At 44.3% G+C, this 9,681-nt stretch overlaps 1 protein-coding gene across 1 annotated transcript in view; it reads left to right on the forward strand.

The window, feature by feature from the left end:
• Positions 1 to 9,568, forward strand: part of col6a3 (collagen, type VI, alpha 3) — a 30,202-nt gene extending 20,634 nt beyond the window's left edge. The window contains exons 5-14 of the mRNA XM_017309507.1: positions 334 to 988; positions 1,078 to 1,674; positions 1,788 to 2,393; positions 2,672 to 3,351; positions 3,828 to 4,440; positions 5,981 to 6,583; positions 6,696 to 7,280; positions 7,382 to 7,960; positions 8,056 to 8,652; positions 8,779 to 9,568. Of these exons, the coding sequence (XP_017164996.1) occupies positions 334 to 988; positions 1,078 to 1,674; positions 1,788 to 2,393; positions 2,672 to 3,351; positions 3,828 to 4,440; positions 5,981 to 6,583; positions 6,696 to 7,280; positions 7,382 to 7,960; positions 8,056 to 8,652; positions 8,779 to 9,425 (6,162 nt within the window). The 3' untranslated portion in view covers positions 9,426 to 9,568. The remainder of the gene's footprint in view (positions 1 to 333; positions 989 to 1,077; positions 1,675 to 1,787; positions 2,394 to 2,671; positions 3,352 to 3,827; positions 4,441 to 5,980; positions 6,584 to 6,695; positions 7,281 to 7,381; positions 7,961 to 8,055; positions 8,653 to 8,778) is intronic.
• Positions 9,569 to 9,681: the final 113 nt, after the last annotated feature.

A 9,681-nucleotide genomic window follows, 5' to 3' on the forward strand; every position in this document is an offset into this window, starting at 1 on the left:
TCACTTTAGTGAAAATAGTTGCTAAACATAAGCTGGTACCAGTGCTTCCCCTCCTCCGGACCACTGCCACACTGACCCATCTCTCATCTCCACTCCTGACCCCTCAATGTGTCTTGGCTCCGCCCACTTTGGTGGAGCTTTTATTTGTTGCCTGCGTTTTCACAGGGGGTTTATAGTTACACTTTAAAATGACAAATCTATACGCATTTCAATTCAACAAATTTTATTCATATTGCATCAAATTTATTAGAGAAAAGGTCACGACACCACTGAGGACCACAACTACTCACAAGTGGTATAAATGGTTTAAAAGTTGCTGATACCAAAAGCTAGTTAAGTTGCCCTGAAATAACATTTGTGTTTTTGTSCTTTCCTTTAGTGGTGATCACCACGGTGCAGACGCAGAGAGTGTTTCGAGACATCGTGTTCCTTGTGGACGGGTCAAACTACGTGGGGAGCAACAACCTGCCATTTGTGAGAGACTTCATGATCAACATCATCAATCAGCTGAACATAAGTCCTGAGCAGGTCCAGATTGGACTCATGCAGTTCGCGGAGCGGCCGAGGATTGAATTTTACCTGAACACCTACAACAACAAGAGAGACGTCGTGGACAAAATCTCTCAACTCAGGCTGACTGGAGGCTCGGTGCTGAACACTGGAGCTGCCATGAATTACGCCTTGAACAACATGTTCCAGACATCAGCTGGGTCACGCAAACTGCAGAACGCCGTGCAGGTGCTGATCCTGATCACTGGTGGCCCCCTGCAGGATGACGCTGGCAGCGAGGCTGACAGATTGGCTTTGGGAAATGTTTTGACTTTTACAGTGAGTTCTGGCCAAGCTGACCAAGGAGAAATGGAAAAGATTGCCTTTATTMMCAGCCTGGCCTATCACAAACAGATATTCTCTGAGTTACCAGCCTTGGCCGATGATATCATGCCGAATCTAATAACTGTGGTTGGTGACACAGTAGTTGATCAAACAGGTTMGTCTCCAAATGTTCTTCTTTTAACATTGAAAAAATGGAATAAATGCAAAACGCTTCGGCTAACTGGCTTCTTTTCCTTCCCGCAGAGGTTGTTATTACTGGAAGTGAACGAGATGTTGCCTTCCTGATTGATGGGACTGACGGTGTTCGAGGAGACTTTCCCTACATCCGGGAYTTTATCCTTAATGTGATTGAACCACTTGACATTGGGTTCGACAAAGTACGCGTCTCTGTGGTTCAGCACAGTGAGAAACCCACCCCGGTCTTCTACCTCAACACTTATCAAACCAAACAGGAGGTGATAAGAGCTATTCAGGGGATGGATCTGGCTGGTGGACGCAGCCTGAACACAGGAGCCGCTCTGAGATACATGAAGGCCACCGTYATGTCTGACAGCAACGGCAGCCGCGCTGCTCAAAACGTCCCTCAGTTTCTGATTGTTTTGGCTGCAGACAGATCCATGGATAGCGTAAAGGAACCYGCTGGGGAACTGAAGACGGACGGAGTTGTACCGTTTGGTGTCGGTGTCAAGAATGCAGACAAGAAGCAGATTGAGGCCATAGCGCACAACCCTTCGTTTGCTTTCAATGTGAAGGARTTCAGGGAACTGGAACCCATACCACTGAGGATCAACACCTATGTTTCCCTGCCGAAGGACCAGCTTGAAGCCACCCTGCAGCAAGGTAAGACAGACAACCTTTCCTTCTTGGTGCGATGAAGCTGCTGWATGGAACGCTGCTTTTTTTCTCATGTTTTGCTGCTTGACCAGAATAACTGAACTTTATCTGTGTCATAGTGCAAAATGATGCTGTAAAAAGAGATATTGTGTTCCTGCTGGATGGCTCTGATAACACCAGAGACGGATTCACAGACATAAAGAGTTTTGTTAAGAACATAGTGGGACRGCTCCATGTTGACGAGGGCCTTGACAGAGTGTCTGTGGTTCAGTTTGCTGACAGACCCACGGTCGGCTTTCATCTAAATTCCCACAAGACAAAGAGCGACAACATGAACGCCATCGATAACTTGGCGCACAAAGGTGGGAGGCGACTCAATGTTGGTGCTGCTCTCCAGTTTGTGAGGCACAGGGTCTTCACGTCGTCCACGGGCAGCAGGAGGCTGGAGGGGGTGCCTCAGACTTTAATCCTCCTCACTAGCCAACCGTCTGCAGACAGTGTGAAAGGACCAGCATTTGCCCTGAAAGAGCATGAAATTGTGGCAGTCGGGGTGGGAGTGGCAGACGCTAACCTTGCAGAATTGGAAATGATTGAATTTAAACCTGGCTTCGCATTCAGGGTCACTGACTTTTCCAGTTTAAACTCAATCCAAACACAAGTTCTCTCTGCACTGAACATACACCAAGACAATCAGGAAACCAAGAATGGGATTTCTGACTTAGTAGGTAAGAAAACCAAATGCAAACAATATTTTATTACTTTAAAACTATTGACGAGTGAAACCTCATTCAGTCACTCACAGGTTGGGATGAAATTGGGAATATTTCTGTTGTTTCTGGTCAGGTAGCGATTATACACACTAAAGCATCCAAATCATTGTTTTCTTTTATTTTTAATTGTTCATCGATCTTCATGCAGTTCTAACATATAACAAAAACATAATTCCTAACAAAGACAGAAATCGTGCGTTTACAACCACTCTTTCTATCCATGTATCGRCCAGTTGACACGTTCAGCAGTAAGAGGGACGTAGTGTTTCTCCTTGACGGATCAGACGACTCCAGAAACGGGCTTCCAGCTTTCCGAGAGTTTGTCAGAAGAATGGCAGAAGAGCTGGACGTTGGCAAAGATGGCGTTCGGTTAGCTGTTGTGCAGTACAGTGATGATGCCACGGTTTACTTTAACCTGGCAACCCACCAAACCAAAAAGGCAGTTATCTATGCCATCAGGGCGCTTCGACATAAAGGAGGAAGATCTCGTAACACCGGCGCTGCGCTGGAGTTTGTGCGAAAACATGTTTTTTCGGCGTCCTCTGGCAGCAGGCGCCTGGAGGGAGTCCCTCAGGTCCTGGTCGTGCTGACCGGTGGTACGTCCAGTGACGATATCTCCAGCGCTGCTTTGGACCTGAAGCAAGTTGGAGTTTTTTCTTTCGTCATTGGAATAAAAAGTGCTGACCAGGAGGAACTTGAGAAAATTGCCTCCTCCTCCAGGTTTCTTTTCAACTTTCCTGTCTTCAGTGAASTTCTGTCCATTCAGCCTGAGATGGCTGCATTCATCCAGACTGCAGYACAAACTCAGCCTCCTTCTGGCGTGGGTAAGATTCACAGCCTCCCTGCTTGTTCCTGCTACCAGACTCTGCAGACTTTAATGCCAATGAAACTGCATCATCTTCTCAGATCATCAGTCGATCAGTTTCATGCTTTTTGTTCCTTTTGGAAGATGCAACATCTAGGTTGCATTGTCTCGTTTKGCTCTGAATATTTTTCTTCTCGGACCTTGGAGAGGATTTCTGTTGCTCCTGCAGCTCTTCCTTGAGCCAATGATAAACACATCATTGACTGATTATTATTCATGAATGACTGAATGTAGTGTGAAGCTCTTTGAGGTTTGCTGGACTTAAAGCGCTWTGCAAGCAGTTTCCTTGTGCCGTTTATAGACATATAAAACGTGTTKCTTCTCTCCATCTTTAAGAAAGAGGAATATTCCCTTTGTTTCACAATATTCTTCTTGATTAAACATTTGCCCAAAGTATTTAAGCACTGAATACTTTTTTACTGCAAAAGCTTCTTAGTCTTTCACTCCCAACTGGTTTTGCTCTGCTAAACTGTTTGCAGCACATCCACAGTTTTGTACATTATGTCTAATGGTGAAACTTGCATTCTCTTCTAGTTGAGCTAGAGTCTCCTGAAAGAGACATTGTGTTTCTGTTGGACGGCTCCGATGACACGCTGAGTGGCTTCCCAGCGATGAAAACTTTTGTCCAACAAGTAGTAGAAACCCTCAGTGTTGGTGAAAACAAAGACCGTGTTTCTGTGGTTCAGTACAGCCAAGATCAACAAACACATTTCAGTCTGAACAGCTACACGGACAAACAAGCTGTTCTTAATGCAGTCCGACAGCTGGACCATAGAGGGGGCCAACCCCGAAATACTGGTGCAGCTCTGGAGCAGGTGAGGAGGAACGCTTTCGCAGAATCCTCAGGGAGTCGGCACAAGGACGGAGTCCCTCAGATACTGATTCTGTTGACTGGGGGGAGATCCGCAGACGATGTCACAAGAGCTGCTGCCGATCTGAAAAAGGAAAAAGTTGTTCCTTTCTGTGTGGGAACAAAAACTGCTGACATTTTAGAGCTYCAATCGATTGCTCATAACCCGTCCTATGCCTTCTCTGTTCTTACATTTGATGACATTGGAAGCATTCATCAGCAGCTTGTGTCTTTGGTGCAAAGGGTCCCACGGCAACAGCCCAGAGAAAGAGCACTTAATGTTTTAGGTAAGAACATTTACATTTCTGAATCTGAGCTCAGCAGGCAGTAGCTTAGCCAACCATCCCTTAAAGCACTAATTCATCCCAAATTTGATCCCAAAAACTGGAGCTTCTTAGTAAAATAATGGTCTGTTTTTAAGTCAGTAAAAATATTTTTTACATGTACAAAAAATGTTGTCCAAGGTTGGAATATGTAAAAGGGAAGCCTTMAAGGTCCCCTGCTGGGTCTGACAGCAGGAAYCTAATAAGACAGGATGCAGGATCCAGTACAATGCTAACGGTACCAGCTCCGATTCTGGCCAGAGGAGAGGAGATTTTCTGAGCTACATTCAGATAAACTGTTTCACCTAGAAACAATTTGCATTTCTAGGTGAAAAGGTTAATATCTACACTTATTAAGAGTAATGCACCACATCACAGGATATAAACACCAAATCCAGCGACGACTTCACACTCTGATCAWTCACAGTTCTGGAAGAAMGGTGATTAGAAATGTTATGTCCTGCATTCCAGTTCATTCTAGTTGTTAAGCAATGCAGCAAGTTCAGTTTATTATAAAAATTGATTTAAGTGTCCAGCAGAGCATCTGAGAGGAAAAAATAAAAAGTTGAATAGACTAACTTTGTCTTTGCACATGTCACACGTTCAAACATTGAATAGCAGTTTGCATCCATCCAGAAGTGCTTAACAAAAGAATAAAAATATATGATAAATATGGACATTGAAGGTTTCTTTAAATATGCTGAAACTGTAAGTAAACGTATTTACAGACTATCAGTGTAGAGACTGTGAACAGGAGTAGATTATGAAACTGACATAAGTTTACCCTAAGTTATTGTGCTAAAGGAGATGAAAACACATTAGCCAAAGAAGTTCTGATGTAGCTACTTTCCCATCCACTGGTGGGTCTGCGCCATCTCTACTTCCTGTTTGCGTCAACATCTGATGAAGTCGCGCTCAGCGTAGCCTCACTGATTTGCCGTAAACCAGTAGATGGAGACGCGCCTAAGAGTTTCCTCTTTCTTCTCTTTTGCGACATTTTTAATGTTTGCTTACAGTTAGCATGACGGTTGAAACATTGCTAGTGAGAAAAGCCATTTGCTAAAACCTACGAGGTTTAAGAAGACAGAAAACAGAGAAGCTCTGATCCAGGAGCGCCTGGTGTTTTCACACCGTGACGGAGCCAACAGAAACCCGCACAGATTCTCACTAATAATGTTCATAGCAGTTGTTACAAATTAGATTTTTTATTGTTATTTTTGTAAAGTGGTTATGCAACATGCATTGATTCTGTTTGGCCACAAGTCAAATAATTTGGGATTCATAACAGAGAAATGTATCTGTTTGGATTATATGAGATGAAACAGACGCATCCTTCAATCATATTATTGATTATTAAAATATTTGCATTGACTTGAAATGGGGAACAAACTAATCAGTTAGTTTTTAAAGTTTAAGCTACAAGACAGTTTGCAGCAGCCATCTCTGAGGATATGCCTGCAGCCCAGGAAAAAATCCACCAACTCGACTTTTTGCTTCTGTTAAGGTTCCACGCAACAAAGAGAGTTCATGCAACGAGACGTTGTGTTTTTACTGGATTCCTCTGATGAAATGTTGAGTGACTTCACACAAGTGCTTGGCTTTGTTGAGCAGATGGTGGAGAAACTCACTGTGAGTGAGAGGAAAGATCAAGTTTCTGTGGTTCAATACAGCAATGAACCTTCTGTTGAGTTTCTCCTGAACACACACACATCCCAGCASAGTGCTGCCGACAGCTTAAAAGCCRTCAGACACAAAGGAGGCAGGTTGCGCAACACAGGTGCAGCTCTGAATTACGTCAAGGAAAATGTTTTCACACCTTCCTCTGGAAGTAGACGCCAACAAGGAGTCCCTCAGACCCTGGTTCTTCTGACCAGCGGACGGTCGAATGACGATGTCAGGAACGCTGCAGAAAGCCTAAAAGAAATTGGTGTGATGATGTTTGTGGTGGGAATAAAGAAAGCAGACATCCTTGAGATGCAGTCCATTTCCCAGGAAGCCAGTCGTGCTTTCYTTGCAGCAGATTCCAGTGACATGTCAGACACTGAACAAGAAATCCTCACATCCATTCAGACGAGTAAGAAGTATGTTGCCACAACAGCATCATATGGTAAGATTCTAACAGCTACACTTCACACTTTGCTCACAGCTTGATGAATGCTTAGCTGGRGTCAGTGGTCATTCGCTGAATCAGCCAACTTGTCTGGTTCATCTGATTACAGATCCCAGCAGCAGAGACATTGTGTTTCTGATTGATGGCTCTGATGATTCTCAGCGAAGATTCCCAGACATCACAGATTTTGTCCAGAGAATAGTGAGAGACTTGAGCRTTGGTCCCGACAGCGACCATGTGGCTGTGGTCCAGTACAGCAGCACCGCTGAGATTCATTTTAACCTGAGTCGCTACGTGACTGAGGATGACGTTCTCCAAGCGGTTGATGGTCTGACTCACAAAGGAGGYTATCCGAAAAACATTGGAGCTGCTCTCCAGTATGTGAGAGACTATGTCTTTACTCCAGAGTCAGGAAGTCGGATCCAGCAGGGCGTCCCACAGATACTGATCCTGCTGAGCGGAGGAAGATCTGGGGATGACATAAGAACCTCAGTGAGGATGCTAAAGGAAACGGGTGTTTCTATAGTCGCCATCGGGACTAGTGATGCAGACACCTTAGAGCTACAGACAATATCTCAGGAACCCAGATATGCCCTCTCTGTTACTGACTATGAAGAACTTTCCACTGTCAAGCAGGACGTGTTGTCTTTGTTGAGAGAGCCGTCCCATCATGTGGTGCATTCAGTAGATTTTGGTAAGACCTGCTCCGATTCTGGTTTGGTTTAGAAGAATCAGACTGGAAAGTCGTGAGAAAACCTGACTGCCTTTAACCTATGCTTCTTGTTTTTGTTGCAGATTCAAAGAAAGGTGATGTAGTTTTTCTAATTGATGGCTCATATGACTCAAGAAATGGCTTTGAAGAAATTCGAGCCTTTATTCAAAGAATTGTTGAAAATTTAAACGTGAGTCATAACGGAGACCAAGTAGCTGTAGTTCAATATAGCCGTGACGCCACAGCTAATTTCTACTTGAACTCCTATTCATCTAAGAGCGACGTGCTCAGTTCCATTAGAACGATGAGGCATAAGCTGGGGCAGCCGCTTAACATCGGTAAAGCGCTGGAGTTTGTCAAGGACCATGTCTTTGCTGCGTCGGTGGGAGGCAGAGGAGCCGATCTGGCTTCTCAGCATCTGTACTTGTTTAGTGGTGGTAGGTCTGGAGATGATGTTAGAGGACCAGCACAGAYACTGAAAGCCAAGGGGATAAAGACTTTGAGTATTGGGACAAAGAATGCCGATACATTGGAAATGCAAACAGTGTCTTACACACCTGGACATTATTTTTATGTTCCAAACTATGAAAACCTGCAAAGAATTTACACATCTGTGGAAACCAAACTGAGGGACTCACAAGAAACCACTGAGTTCACAACTGGTAAGAAGTAAAATATAAGCGTTCTCAAGATGGCTGATAATTAATGTTCTTTTCAAATTCATGAACTTGTCTATATGTGCTTGTATGCATTTCAGACACTTCTACAGATGTAGAAACAGAACATCAGAAAGCTGATATTGTTTTCCTTCTTGATGGATCCGATAACATGAAACCAAACGAAAGACTAATTTTGGGGTTTGTGACAGACTTTGTCAAGAAGTTAGAGATTGGGCCAAGTAAAGCACAAGTTGCTTTGGTCCAGTACAGCACAGAGCCCACTGCTGACTTTACCTTGAATAAATACTCACTGAAGGAGGACACTTTGAATCACCTGAGCAATGTGAAACTGAAAGGAGGTGGCTCAGTAAACACCGGCAGAGCCATTGATTTTGTGAGGAATACGGTCTTCACTGCTTCATCTGGAAGCCGACTCCAGCAGGGAGTCCCACAGGTACTGATTCTTGCAAGTGGGAGAAAGTCTGAGGATGATATGTTMCGCCCAGTGGGAATGTTAAAAAACGCTGGAATTGTTCCATTTGCTGTTGGAGTGGACAGTGCAGACAGGTTTGAGATGGAGCAGTTTGCCCCAGGGGCCTGGTATTTTCTCAAGGAGGCATCTGATTTTCCGCTGGTGAGACAACGGCTGTTGTCAACCACTGCCTCTCTCAGCGGCTCTGTAAGCCCAGGGGTTGGTAAGTGAAAAACTTTCTCTCWCTTAAAAGACAGAACATTCAACTATATCGACTATATTTTGGTTGTGACTATACTTGGTTGTTCAGCAGCACTATCAAAATGTATCTGATGATTCACATTCTTAGGTTCAAGCTCCACAATGAAAAGAGATATTGTATTTCTTATTGATGGATCTGATGACGTCAGGAACACATTCAGCACCATTCGTGAATTCATTGCAAACCTGGTTCAAAGTTTTGATCTAGACCATGAACAGGACAAAGTTGCTTTGGTGCAGTATAGCAACAATGCTGAAATCAGTTTCAGTCTCGATTCCTATGCCACAAAAGACGATGTTCTCCAGCACATTGCRAGCCTTAAGCCAAAAGGTGGCCGACCTCASTATATTGGGGCAGCTCTACAGTTTGTAAAAGACAAAGTTTTTGTCTCAAACGCTGGTGGACGAAAAAATGAAGGTGCCAAGCAGATACTTGTTGCATTGGCCGGGGGAAGGTCCAGAGATTCACCGCGGGGCCCGGCAACAGCACTAAAACGTGGGGGTGTTGTCATATTGGCAGTTGGATCAAGACAGTCGAATTCAGCTGAAATGCAGGCCATTTCATCTGACACAGACTACACCTACTCTGTCCCTGACTTTGTAAATCTGCCTCGTATTCAACAACTTCTGATGAGGCGTCTTACTGGAATGAAGAGTCAGGAGACGACAGAAGGTAAGGGGGAATGTTTAACCCCTGTATGTAGAAATGGGGTCCAACCGACCCCACACACGTAAAACTTGTATCGTTTGCCACAGTCCTCTACGTTTGCCTCAGTCCTCGCACGCAGAAGGGTTAAAAGTCACATATATACCGTGTTTCCCCGAAAGTAAGACAGTGTCTTACTTTCTTTTTATCCCCAAAAGCCCCACTATGTCTTACTTTCGGGGTATGTCTTATATTGGAAAAAAATTGTCAAATTTTTTGTTTGAAGAGTTTGGAGAGGGGGACGGCGCGGTGACGTATAGAGAGGGGGACGGCGCGGTGACGTAT

This window comes from Poecilia reticulata, linkage group LG2 (genome assembly GCF_000633615.1).
Source record: "Poecilia reticulata strain Guanapo linkage group LG2, Guppy_female_1.0+MT, whole genome shotgun sequence".
Lineage (NCBI taxonomy): Eukaryota > Metazoa > Chordata > Actinopteri > Cyprinodontiformes > Poeciliidae > Poecilia > Poecilia reticulata.